This window comes from Catharus ustulatus, chromosome 1 (genome assembly GCF_009819885.2).
Source record: "Catharus ustulatus isolate bCatUst1 chromosome 1, bCatUst1.pri.v2, whole genome shotgun sequence".
In the NCBI taxonomy this organism is placed as follows: Eukaryota; Metazoa; Chordata; class Aves; order Passeriformes; family Turdidae; genus Catharus; species Catharus ustulatus.
This window is the reverse complement of record NC_046221.1, coordinates 32335078-32348406: the sequence shown is the minus strand read 5'-3', so window position 1 is coordinate 32348406 and position 13329 is coordinate 32335078. Positions and strand designations below refer to the sequence as shown.

General features: G+C 37.9%; 1 protein-coding gene across 10 annotated transcripts in view; it reads right to left on the bottom strand.

Annotated features, from left to right (window-relative positions):
• The window catches only part of ABCB5 (ATP binding cassette subfamily B member 5), a 60375-nt gene that overhangs the window by 26150 nt on the left and 20896 nt on the right, over window positions 1-13329 (bottom strand). For 8 of the 10 annotated variants that reach the window (XR_004420079.1, XR_004420080.1, XR_004420078.2 and 5 more), the window contains 12 exons: window positions 12368-12462; window positions 11267-11354; window positions 11097-11145; window positions 10144-10288; window positions 9638-9704; window positions 9231-9422; window positions 7943-8114; window positions 6856-6980; window positions 4387-4561; window positions 3994-4107; window positions 3020-3130; window positions 596-721 (listed from right to left, as the gene is read on the bottom strand). Coding sequence is in view for 7 of the 10 variants with exons in the window: in XM_033079967.2 (XP_032935858.1) it covers window positions 596-721; window positions 3020-3130; window positions 3994-4107; window positions 4387-4561; window positions 6856-6980; window positions 7943-8114; window positions 9231-9422; window positions 9638-9704; window positions 10144-10288; window positions 11097-11145; window positions 11267-11354; window positions 12368-12416 (1413 nt within the window). In the remaining 3 variants the exon portion in view is untranslated. Of the gene's footprint in view, window positions 1-595; window positions 722-3019; window positions 3131-3993; window positions 4108-4386; window positions 4562-6855; window positions 6981-7942; window positions 8115-9230; window positions 9423-9637; window positions 9705-10143; window positions 10289-11096; window positions 11146-11266; window positions 11355-12367; window positions 12463-13120; window positions 13215-13329 lie in introns of those variants that run through there. The other 2 variants (XM_033079939.1, XM_033079931.1) reach the window with 2 other exon arrangements.

Genomic DNA, 13329 nt, shown 5'->3' with positions numbered 1-13329 from the left:
CAAGAATAAAAAGCAAATTTTCTTAAAAATACATTGTTTCTTTTCTCTCTTTTTTTTCCTTTGCAAATTTCTTGTGGGAAGTATTTACCCTTTACCAATTGGATTTAGTGTTCAGTGGTAAAGCACATACAATGCAGAATGATTGAAACTTCTGCTGTGGGTTAGCAGATAGTGAAAAAAAAGCCAAGAAAACAACCATTTAAAATAGGAAAGCTTTCTTCGGGTTTTAGCTTACACTCAATGAAAAGGAAGCAAAATACAGCAGGACTCTGTTGGATTATGTTTTGCTTAAAAAATTTTAGGAAATTTTGAAAATGAACAGTTGACAACAATTATTTTAAGTTCAGATCTTGCAAGTCTATTCCAAGACTTGTGACATTTGTTATTTGTGACACAGCAGTGTAAGAAGGAGCAGAATAATCAAGTCAAGCCAACAAGAGAAGATAGCTCATTTGAAATTTAAATTGGGGAAATATGAACTATGGAGATACACGGTCAAATTCAGTCAAAATAGAAAAAAAGGTTCAGTCAACATGAGAAACTCATGCATGTCCTAATAGCTCTGAGTTTTTACAATTCTTTTGCAGACACTCACTTCTCCCTGGTCAGGATCATAGAATCTCTGCAGCAACTGAACAGTAGTGCTTTTTCCACAGCCACTGGCACCAACTAAAGCAATGGTCTTCCCAGTTTGAACTTTCAAGTTCAGACCTTTGAGGATCTGCGAATGAAAAAAAAATTAAAAATTATATCTTTGTTTAACAAGTTTGACTAATGTACAGTCTGTCAAGGTAAATGCAGCTACCAAGGCTGTTGTGATGACGACAGTCTGAAGGTATGGCAATGTTAATAAGCTAATTGTACCTGGTAATATCCTGGAGGACTGACAGCTAGAAGTCTTCACCTATGCTTGTGAAATATATTAGTCTTTGAAAGAGGATGGTTGCATGCAACCTGCCTTTTGGGAATGGCCCCTAGATCCTTCTGGCTATCAAAGCAAGCCTGGGAATTTTTTGAGAAGATTGATAGCTAGCACAGGCCAAGTTCATGCCAAGAAACATTTTAAGAGTTCCCTTGCATAGACCATTTGCATTCCATCGCCTGGGAAAATTCCCCAGCACACTCAAATAAACTAATATTGACACAACCACACTACTCTGAACTTCATAGCTAATTTTTTCCAATTTGTGTGATCTGGTAACAGGCTTGGGGTTTTAAATTCTCCTGCTGTCCTCCATTTTCCAGGGCATAATAATCATGAATCTCACAGAAAAGTATTTTCAGGTGCTAAAGGGTATCACTGAAAACCAAGCCTTTCTTCTATTTTTATAATATAAATGGCTGTCTTGATGAAGTAATTGAGGGGAAGCCCTAAATAAATCCCATTCTTTATTGTTAACAGCCTCAGCAATGTGGGGAGTAGTTACAGATTAATGATATAATTTTTGCTATTTTTGCATTTAGAGAACATTTTACCTCAAAAGAGGTCCATGTCATTAGGAGTAATGCTGTCTAGTTGCCAAAATATTTGGCTGCTATGGGAACTCTTCTTGTTTATACCGGGCTGATTTATAAGTTTGCCTACACATGTTTTTGCAATGAGAGATTAAAATAGTTGCAATATTCCACTTCTCTCCTTGTATTACATCCATTCAGTTTTATATCTCCAGGAAGCTGATATCCTGGTGCCTGCATTATCAGGAATGAACTTTATTCTAGATACCATAATATCTCCAGATGCAAATAATCACTACCAGATACTAGGCTAGTTTTAACTCTCTTTCATCAGGTAACCTATTGCTAAGATTAAAACTAACAATAACTATACTCCTTAGATTTGTTTGATTTGGTTTAACGTGGACAGGGAAGGTTCTACTGTGTTGCATCAATTACTTGAGAGACTGTGAGTAACTTCAATGTAGCTTTGCTGATTCCTTTTGGCTCTACTAAACTTTGTAGGGGGAGCTGCTGGCTCAGATTTGGGACGGATGAGAAATTTTTCGTATTTCCCTCCCCTTTGGTGTGCTCACAACATAGATCAGCAGCCTGAAGAGGATTTTTAGGAGGAAAGATGAAGACTCTGCTCTGTCCCTTCAGATTTGTGAACCAAGAGGGATAGAAGGTGCATGGTACAAAGTACAGTTAAGGAGAAAATCCAGCTCTGAATCTGCCCTCCAGCTGTCCCAGTGTCCTGGAAACAGATTTGATGCACAATGGGAGAGACCTCAGATGACTGAGTTGGGAAAAGCCACCTGAAGAAACAGCCATAGAGATATAAACCTTCCTATTCTCACCATTAAATCAGCATGTCAAGCTTTTGATTGTTGACATTTGAAATCTCTATTTCCATCTTCATCAAGGAAGGAACAACAGCAGCTAATTCCTTTTCTTTTCACCTTTATCAAGGTGATCAAAAGGTTATAAACAAATATGGCAGAGAGGTCAAACCAACTGTGCCACCATGAAAGTAATCACCGTGACATGGCGCACACAGGTCACTAATGGAAACTGAATTAGCAAAGAACAGGGACAATGGTTTCTTGAACAGCAACTTTAACATATGCCCAAAACAATATTTGACTTCCAAATGTACATTTAGGATGATATGTTTCAATACTCTAGACAGCGTATTGTTGTGAAGTCTTGTCTTCAATAATTTTTCACGTGGAATTTCATAACCCCAAAGAGCCAAGAAACTGAAAAAAAGTAACTTTCTGGTTTAACTGCTTAAAGTCTGGATGCTTTAATGAAAGATTTTGAAAAATCTTATTTGATTTATCAAAGCCCTTTTTCATAGAAATTCAGACTAGGGGCAACACGTTTTAGATTTGTCCCACAGAAGAGAATGAGATACACAGTTACAGTATATCTAGAGCTTTGTCTTTGTGAATAGTTGTGAGGAAAATTATACCACATACCCCAAAACAGAGATGCATTTCACATTCAAGAACAAAATTAGACAAACAATACAGACATAGGCTGAAGAATTTTGGTACAGTAATCTAAACAGAACACTTACTTTAACATCAGGTCTAGAAGGGTAACTGAAATGGATATTTCTGAATTCAATTTCTCCTACGAGTTTGTCTGGCTTGTAACCTTCCTTAGAACTGCTATCGATGAGCCGTTTCTGGAAAGAGGTTTGTAAAACAAATTGGTGGTTATTTCACTTTTGGAACTGTTATTTCTGCTGCATACATTGTTCTTTACTTTCTCAGATGCTAGTTTACACTGCAGTTCACTGTTGCAGAATTGCTGCATTTTGCCTGCAGAATGCTGAGTATGGGGGAACATCAAATTGTAAATTCTACTTGACAAATATAGTACATTTTCAAAAGCAAGAAATTCATAGCAGAAAATATGTAATTGCAGAACTTAACCGCATTCTCTTGCAGCTAAAACATGGGCCTCAGTAATCTCTATAGGAGGGGTTTATGCCCACATCAAAAAGAATGATATAGCCATTTCTCCACAAACTTTTTACTCCTACTTTAAAATATTTTATATACAGAGATATGCAATTACTGCATAGTACAGCAAGACCAAGATAATGATATGGAAAACCACTTTTATAACACCATCAGCATTACAGTTTATTATTGTTATAACTTTCAATAGTGATATTAATCCCTCTTCACCAATTCCCCCCTCCCCAATAAACCCCATCTCAGCTGAATTTCTGCATACATGCATTTAAAAAAAATTGGTATACTGCCATACTACTTTCCCTCTGGAGCTGAAAATCTAATTAGAGAAAAATCTCAACTGTATATCTCAGACACACATGCCAGGTTTTCCAGCTTTCACTGTAACAAAGAGGCTGGGTTTTTTTAGATGAATGAAAATATTATGGGTTTCTGTAGTAAACATCTATAGATGATTTGGGACTTTAGAGCGCTTTTGTTATATTTCTCAAGGGAAAAAAATTAAAAGGAGAGGGAGTGGAAGCTAAGTTGGTTGAAAGGTTTCTATTCTATGTACTTAGGTGCTTACCTTATTGATAATCTTATATACTTCATAGGCAGCCCCACGTGCATTGGCCACAGACTCCAGGTTAGGAGCTGCCTGGCCCAGGGAGAAAGCTCCAATAAGCACAGAGAAGAACACCTGTGGCAGATGGAGAGGAACATTGCAATTAATGATCACAATGCCATCAGTGCCCACATGGGCACTAGAAAGGCTGAAGCACCAGCTCTAGGTTATTTAGAGTCCAGGACAATCAAACTTGTTACATTAAAAGCCAGGAAAGATGAATACATTTCAGTTGTTTTATACGGAGTCTCTAACAGCTAATTTAGCAAGCACATGGCAGAAAACAGAGACACCATTTGCATAACTTTCCCTAAAGATACAGAACATTTTTCAAAGCTGCATTGCTGTACTTACAATCAACACACGGGTGAGGTCGTAATGTGGATCCTCAGCAGTGAGCTTGGTTCCATACCAAAATGCAAGGCCATAGGATCCAAAGATGAAAAATTGTGAAAGACCTAGACATGTGTTAGTGATAATGGATTTTTGCACTCCAACACGTTTAGCCATCTCTAAGTTTGCATCATATCTGAAAGTGGGTAAGGAAACCATTAATTTGACAGGTACTACATGCCATTCTGCTTCGTATTTCCCAGTCTTTTCTTAATTAATAGGATTTGTGTAAGAAAAACAGAATCTCAAAGATATTACAGATTATTATAATATGTATATATATATATTTTGTTTTGTTTTTTTAACAGAGAACTATTAGGGAGGAAATTAATTTGAATGAATCTGCTCTGACATATGCCAACAATATTGAACACATTCAGAAAACAATTAATCATCACAACTTTGTTATCATAATGGAAGACACAGTAGCTCCCTTGAACTAATTTTTTCCATTAATCCTGAAAGGAAACCTTGAAAAAGTTTTAGCAACATTGTTTACCACAGAGGTAAATGTTAGTCATTCACATTTAAAATAAACAAAATAAAAATAAAATCCTCCAACAACCCCAGGTAATAGGGAAGGAGATAAATGTGATGTCCCTCTGACTGCAATGTCATTCTCTTACTAGCCATTTTGGGATGTCAAGTATCTTTCCCTTAGGTCAGTTTACTGGTTAACATATAAAACCAGTGTATACAGAAGATTAGTATAAAGACTAACAGTTTCAACTAGAGAATTATTTCTTTTAAGGATGCTTTAATTTACTCAAGCTCATTATTCAAAGTGTAGCCTAGGAACAGTGTAACATTCTACTTGTAATCAACATGGTCAGTAGCTTGCACTCTTTTCCCAACATGTATTTTCAATAAAGCACAACCCCATCGTAGAAAGACATGAAATTAATTCAGCTGGGAAGCAACCTTATAAAAACGGCATTAATTTTGTTCATGTAAATTTCTAAGATGCCACCAGTACTGTCAAACATGTTGAAATATTTTGACTTGATCGTGCTCTTAAAACCAGGTCCTATGTTTGAGTCAGCAGCATCATAGGTCTTCCAGGGAAATGGGTACTGCCTATAAGTGGTGTGATAAATACGTGTAATCACTCAAATACTGAGGAAAAGCCAAGCCACTGCTAGAAACTAAAGGTGACTGAAGATCCCTTGCAAAAGTAAACTTTTGTGGTCAGTGGAGGCACTGTGCAATGAAAGGATGCTTTTCCTAACTCTGAGATCAGCACTCAAGAGCTATGTACAAGTCACAATCTACTATCTGAAAAATGCACTCCCTCATAGGAGTTTGTCTCTAGTAGATGTTCCATGGGGAGCCATTATGTTTGTTTGGGGTTTTTAGATTAAATGGAGATAGAGCTGTGGAAGAGGCTGACTGGTTAATCATAAAATGGAGCAGCCTTACTTGACACAGGTATCAGTTATTTTGTTTTTAGACAGAGTATTTTGAATGAGTATTGGCAGTTCCTGTCATTTAATTTTCAGACACTGGTAACTGCAGAAGACTGGGCGAAGGGGTGGGGGGAGAGGGGAACTTATCTAGGTCATCTTAGGGTGTTTTTTGCCTTTACTGTGCAAGCAGGCACAGTCTTAATACTGTTGCATCTTAATAACAAATTCCAGTAAGCAGAGGACAGGGCTGTAAGATAGTCAGAGCTCCATCCCTGGAAGCAAATGCAGGAAAAAGGTTGTAGGATCCTAAGCTAGGGTTGACACCACCTTAAAAATTTTGCCCAAGGCAAAGGCAAACATGAGTTAAAAAAGATAGAAGAGTTTCATGAGACATATGGATCAGGTTATCTGCTTTGCCTTTCCCAACTGCATGGAAATCAGTGCTGTCTTGTATCTGTATAAAAACATTTATTGCTTATGCTTGTTGAGTTATCTGATATGGATGTCAATAAGTTTGTGATCAGCCACAATTATTTCACCTTATTTGTGTGACTAGGGCCAGCACTGGGCAGCTATACACGTTATTTGCAAATCACTGTAAAAGCCAGTAATGTGATTTTGCCCAAGGCTGTTATCCAGTGTAGTTTAAAAATAAGCTCACTAATCAAACATCAGAGCAGTAGCACAAATGCTCTAGAAGGTAAACAACTGATTGTATGCTTCATTGCATCTGACTCATAGGTAAAGGTAACCTTCCCACCACTTTCACATTCAGTTCAACTGCAGACCTCAATCAAAGCAGAAATTTTCATCTATGCTGTAGTGACACCAAGTAGCCTGTATTCACTGACTAGGTCCATTTGCACACATTTGTTTCAGCTGATTTGTCCACTTATAGAAAGACAGAATGACACCAAGGAGAATCTCATCCCTCTGCCCCTCCAAAAAAAAATCCCCACAAACCAAATCCACAATTAAATTTCCTTGTCATGTTTTAAATATAATTATTAATCTAAAAACTTACTTCTCTAATGCTTTCTTCTGTCCATTGAAAGCTACAACAGTCCTGATTGCTGTCAAAATTTCTTCTGCCACAGCTCCTGCTTTGGCATAAGCAGACAGCTCTTTAGCAGTAAGGGAAGCCATGAGCTGAAAAGTTGAAAAACAGCTGTTATTGCAGCCTACTGAAAGAATACATACACTTTCTTGGTGAACATTCACATGAGGTTCACAAGATCAGACGTTAGCAACATGGGGGTCAGCTTCTCCCCACACCCTGAATTTCCCTCAAATAGAGTTCAATTTATCATCATCTCCTCATTAAAATCAAATATACACAAATATTAGGTGAACTTGTCTACTGATCCACTTTCCTCCAAGCTGAGGACAGCCTACAAACTACACTAGGAAGAGGGAAGGAGGGAGTGCTGGAGCTGCTCTGAGTTTCTGAGGTGTTCAGACACTAGAGCAGTAAGCAAGTCTAACATTCTTCTTCTTAGCTTATTTGCAATGCTTCAGGCAGGAAAAACCCCATAAAATAATATAAATAGCCACTCAGGAGTATGAGCCATCCACATTAATGTGGCTAAACAGTGCATAAGGGGAAGAAGTTCTCCTATCTGAAAGGGAAACCTCTCCAGCCATTTCACTGATTTATATCACTTCAGTTTTCAGCAGCTGTATGTATCTGCATAGCTGTATAGATCTATTCTGTATAGCATGAAGCTTGGCAAATTATTTGCAAGAGATGTGGTACATGCATGTGCAGATGGAAAGAGATTGAAAGGTATTTGTGCCAGGAGGGAAAAGCAAGGGCTTCCCCAGCGCTTCCCATGAGGAAATTGCAGTGCCAGAAAGATGCTCTGATGCAGATTTCCCTCCTGCAACATGGCACGAGAACAGGATATGCAGACAGAAGGAACACAACTTACAAGTGTGTGCTTGGGAACCCAGAGAAAGGCTGCAGGAGGAGCAGAAATCAAAGTAAAAGTGGGGCCAACCTCCCAACTTAGAAATCACACTAGGTTTCTCCCATTCTCTCCCCCTTTTCTATGCATAAGAGTTGTAAGGTTTTTCTGGTTTTCTATGTTTACGAATCCCCATACACTTACAGTTGACCAAAATGCTGCTGATGCAGCAAGAAGTGGGCTGACTGACAAAACCACCAATGCCAGCTTCCACCCATAGATGAATCCTATAATAAGCCCTGACACAAACGTGGAAAAAAACTGCAGAAATATACTGATCTTGTCTCCGATGCCTTCGCGGATGGTGTTGATGTCACTTTAATAACAATAATAGAAAAAGATTTGTTAGTTTAGAACGCCTCTCATTGTGACTCCCTCCCACTTCTTTTCATGCTGTGTGGCCTCATGTCAGGAGCTTTGCCATTTCCTAACTGGCAAAAGGAAGTTTCTAACCACAGCTACTGAACTGTACCATTAGGTTCTTCTGTGGCCGAAACACAGCAGAAACCTTCAATTTTTAAGGACTCATTTTCTGTATTCTCAACACTCTCTGCTGTTTCTATGCCATGTCACTAGGTCACCAATGACCTAGTTTCCTCATCTGGCATCCAAATGGAGTAATATAAGTAAACAATCAAGCAGCCTCTTCACCTAACATGATCATCTCTAAATGATTTCTTCTGCTCAGTTCTCCAATGTATTTTATGTTCTTAATTTTGGCTACTGACTCAGAAGAAGAGCTACCTCCATTCCATCATACCATTATTTGGAATGACTGCTATTTTTCATATGAATTTTCTTCCCTATTTTCTCTTTCCAGAACATACAGATGCTACAGTTGAGAGTGTTCTCATTTAAGCTTCTTGTACACTTTTCAGGACAGATCTGTGTCCAAGGCTACTATAAAATAAAAACAAAATCTTAAAAAAGTAGTGTTCATACATATAATCCATGGGCATTACAATCCTCACCCTTAAATCTATTTAAGTCTACGGGAAAACTCCAAAGACTTTAACTGTCTGGATAGAATAATGACTGAGATTGGACTGGGTGCAAGTACAAGGTCATTTCCATTCAATTAAGTGCCAGCTTTTGCTGTTTATAAACTAGGTGGAGACAGCAGAGAAGTTTGTTTAGCAGTGGCTGACATGTATTTCACGGACTTCATACTTTGGGTATTTCATGAAAAAAACCCTTCCAATGCACATATCACAAACTGCATAACTGAAGCTGAAGAGGATAATGAATTTCTCACTTTGACCTGCAATATTTCATACTTTAGGTTTGGTGGATGGTTGGTTGGTTTTTTTTTGTTTTGTTTTTTAAAACTCTGTATAGGGTATTCTGCTGAGATAAATGCTAGTTTTATTTTAATTGCCATACTTGGAGGTGTGTGTATGTGTGTAAAAAAAGCCAAAAGCAGAGCTCTCACTCTGTCAGTCTGGTGTTCAGTGTTCCTATCTGGGTAGTATCAAACCAAGCCATCTCCTGATGGAGCACTGCAAAAAAGAACTTCTGCCGGATCCTTGTGGTTTGCCTTGCCGCGGTAACCATAAATGTCCACACCTGGATGATGCTCAGGATAAGCACAGCAAAGCCAATTGCTGTATAGTAGTAAGCAAACCTAGGATAAGGGAACAAAAACCCATGTGATCTCACTGTATGCCATGACAGAAGTTAAACACACTAGCAGCAAGTAGCCCTCATTAATCACACCAAAATAAATACTGAAGCCTGTGAATGCATTATTGGGAAGCAAACATGGCTTCTGCACAAACAGATAACACAGTAAAAGAAAATCCTCCAATACATTATTAACAGGATACTACAGACCCTTACTTTGTCATTTCACCTTCTATATCCACGCCTGGGTGTGATGGGCAGCTGGAACTGTTTACTGAAGTGTCTGTGAAATGGAAATAAAAGGTAGGAATATTTGTGGAAGCGTTATATACAACAGTTGATTCATGGCAATATGGTGTCGTCAGTTTGGGAGTGTTTTGTGTTTTGCAAGTGGGGTCTTGCTATACAAACTCACATACAAAATGATTTGGTGAATGCACATTGATTTTTAAGCAATTAGTGCCTGATAACTGAGGTTGGTTGTACTACCTACTATCTCAAAAAAGTAAAAATTCATTTATAAAGTGTACATCCAATGCTTTGGTTTTGCCCTGGTATAGTCATTAAAAATGGATGGAAATGACTGGGTTATTACCAGCAGGATGAGTGACACTCATAATATACTTTCTTAGATAATGTACCAATGTATAGTCTGGGGGAAAAAAGAATCTTTGCCTCAGTAGAAAAGCCAACCGATATGTATAGAAATTTAAACTTTTTACCATTGGATTGTATGCCACTTAGCACAAAGCTGTTTGTCATCTCTCCAAAGAGAATAATCATAAGTGGCATTCCAGTACCATTTGCAGCCGCTGCGACCAAACCAACTATCATCAACAGGACATCCACCCCATCAGCATAGCGAAACTATGTAAGCATTAAAAAGAAAAGAAAAAAAAGAGAAAAAAAAGTGACATTACATCCGACAGTTCATGCGTTTGCTACCGTACAGCAGACTGTAGAACATGCTTCATCCACATATTTTAAGTAGCAACACTCCAACTGAAGGTAAACTCAGTACATAAGGATTTTGTAGTAGTCCAACACATCTTTGAACCAGTACTCGAGCTGCTAAGAGAATACTGGTAGGACACAGATTCTCAGTCTGGAAAAAACCTACATGTTTCCAAACAATGATGACCTTTGTGGAATGTATTGTATTTTGTGTTCTACTGAATTACATATTTACTAAGATAATGCCTCTACAATGTAAACAAGAGTGAGTTATTGACCAGTGCCTGGCTTACATCTACCAGTAGAAAATGTTTTCAGCAGAGAGAAATTGTATCTTAAGACTTGTTTATCTCTGTAGTTTTGTTTAGTTTAAGGAAGGATGTGAATTTCAATCTGAAATCAGAGCATTTTATTTTTGACTGGCCTAATCATCTCATAAAGTGTAAATACACATGGAACAAACCATGAAGAAGAGTAAAACTTTTATTGTTTCAGAGTAAGCAAGTCCACATGAAAGAGCTATTTTTGTTTGGGAATAGCTGTCCTATAGAAAGCTGACACAAAACCATATCACTGGTTCTCAGAGAGCAGGTCTAGAATCAGTAGTCCCTCAGGCTTCTTCTCCAGTTTTTGATTGTCTATGAATTGCAATTCATGAACAACTCACAATGCCAAATAAAGAGAAGAGAGCATAAAGCAGACCATTAAAAAGGACACTAACCAATTCAAGAATGCCAACCATTCGTTTCTCTGGCTTCTTATCTTCCTTCCTAAAGTACAAAATACTAATTAAAATGAGGGTTTTTACGTAAACCTGCATTAAGTTCTTCCTTCCCCTGCCCCTCTGACTTCCCCATACACCCAGTTAACTTTAAGTTAAAAAATACCTACTTTTTCTTCTTGGGCTCTAACTGGTCAACTTGTTCTACATGTTCTTCATGCTGGAAAGAAGGACCATCACACCCCTTGCTTCCAGATTCTGTGAAATAAAAAGGCTTTTTTTAGCATAATAATCCATCTATTGTATCAACTTCTTGTGTTTTTCACTGCTGATTCTTTTGCATTTAAAGACTAGCGGTTTTTTTGTGTTCTTGGGAGAAAGTTTCAAGAAGACTTCAACAGGTTCTTTCTCTTCAGTTCATCTTCATTACCAAAAAAAGCTTCCATGTCCCTTTCTGACATGGAGATAACTTCATTTTTATAATTAAAATATATTTACACAGAAATATTATCAAAGACTAAAACAAAAATAAAGAGTTAATTCTTTCTTCAAATACCTGCACAACTGAATGAAAATTAGGAGAAGTCGTAATGAAATGAGTGCAATTGCTTATAGTGAAGGTTATAATTGCTGTAGGTAACACAGAATAGATGGCAATTCACTAAAGAATCATGTCCTTGACTCTGATAACTATCTTCACTACTCTATTGCAGTAGTTGTTACATCTCCCACTTCCTTTGTACTGAGGATGTCAGAAAGATATATGAAAGCATCATCCTACCCTGGAAGCTTATAGTTCTAAATGCACAGAGTAAGATGTAACAAATATATGAAGAAACAGATGAGTTACCACAGTGGGAACCAGCTGTAAAACAGAAGTAGAAAAGGTGCTCTATGCACCAGCCACTCCCAATTTACATTTACCTGAATTTTAGCTGCTGACTCATGATGAATAGAATTTTCTACCTACTGTTTTAATGTTAGTTGGCCTACAATGGCTCTTTTAGACAACCATTTGAAAGCAATAACATTCTCTTCAGAAGAATTTTCATGCCTTCCTGAACATTTTTGCCAATGTAAATTAATTTTGCTGAACTTGCTTCATGGAGAAAATGTTTTATAGGTGTGGTTTTAATTCACTCATTCGTAGGAATCACATAATTTTATCTCCTACAAAAACTACTATGGCAATCAGGAGAGCTTTCAAATGTTCTTTAGATTCAAATCTGTGGAACATATTCTTCAAAAATACATGTAGTTTTCCTACTTACCAGGATCAGGGAGGTCCTGTTCCGTGGAATTTGCAGAATAGTCCTTCATTGTTCTTTCTGTTGCATGCTTATGCGAGAGTCACATTAATTAGAACCTGCAATAAACCCCCCCAACAAAAAAACCACTTTGATTTAGTAAATATTTAAAGAGTTCATATCAGTGGGTTTTTCCATGACTCATCACATTTGGTCTCAACATTATTCCACTTTAATTGAAAGACTAAAAAGAAAATAAAATAGGAAACAGCATGAAAAAGAACTACTACTATTAATGATATCTTAAGAACAATGCATACTATTACTAGATAATTAGGTCAGTAGCCTGTTTTAGTGGTCTTTTATGCTAAATCCTGAAATCATCCATATAAAAGTTATTGTAGACAACCTATTACAGAACAGACGACGTCCCTCATTACCTTATGTTTGATTAGAACTAAATGAACAGCCATAATGCGGTCATGAGCACAATGATAAAGACCTGCACTCACTATACCATGTGGTACTAGGATGCATTTAGACGCAGTAAATAAGTCTCCCAAGGCTTTTCTTCTTGACCTATCAGATATATGGTTTAAAAAAAAAATCAAACAACAACAACCAAATGCCAAACAAAAAGGTACAGGTGAATCTGACAAAGCGTAAAACATTGACAAGAAAACGATTTATCAATCTCAGATCAATTTTAAAAATTTTAAAAAATTTTAAAAAATTTAAAAAAAAAAAAAGAAAAAAAAAAAAAAAGAACGAAACAACCTGTTCGATTTCTGCCGGTGCCGTTCCCTCCCGCTGTTTCAGCTCACCTGCACGGCCCGGGCCGGCTCCCGCAGGCGCGGACGGCCGCGGCAGGGCGGGTCCCGCCCGCCCGGGGTTTATAGCGGCGGCCGCGCCCGCCCTTGGCCCGGGCTGCCCGCGAAGGTCGGTGCAGAGCCGGGCAGGGCCGCCCTCCGCCCGCCTCGGCTCGG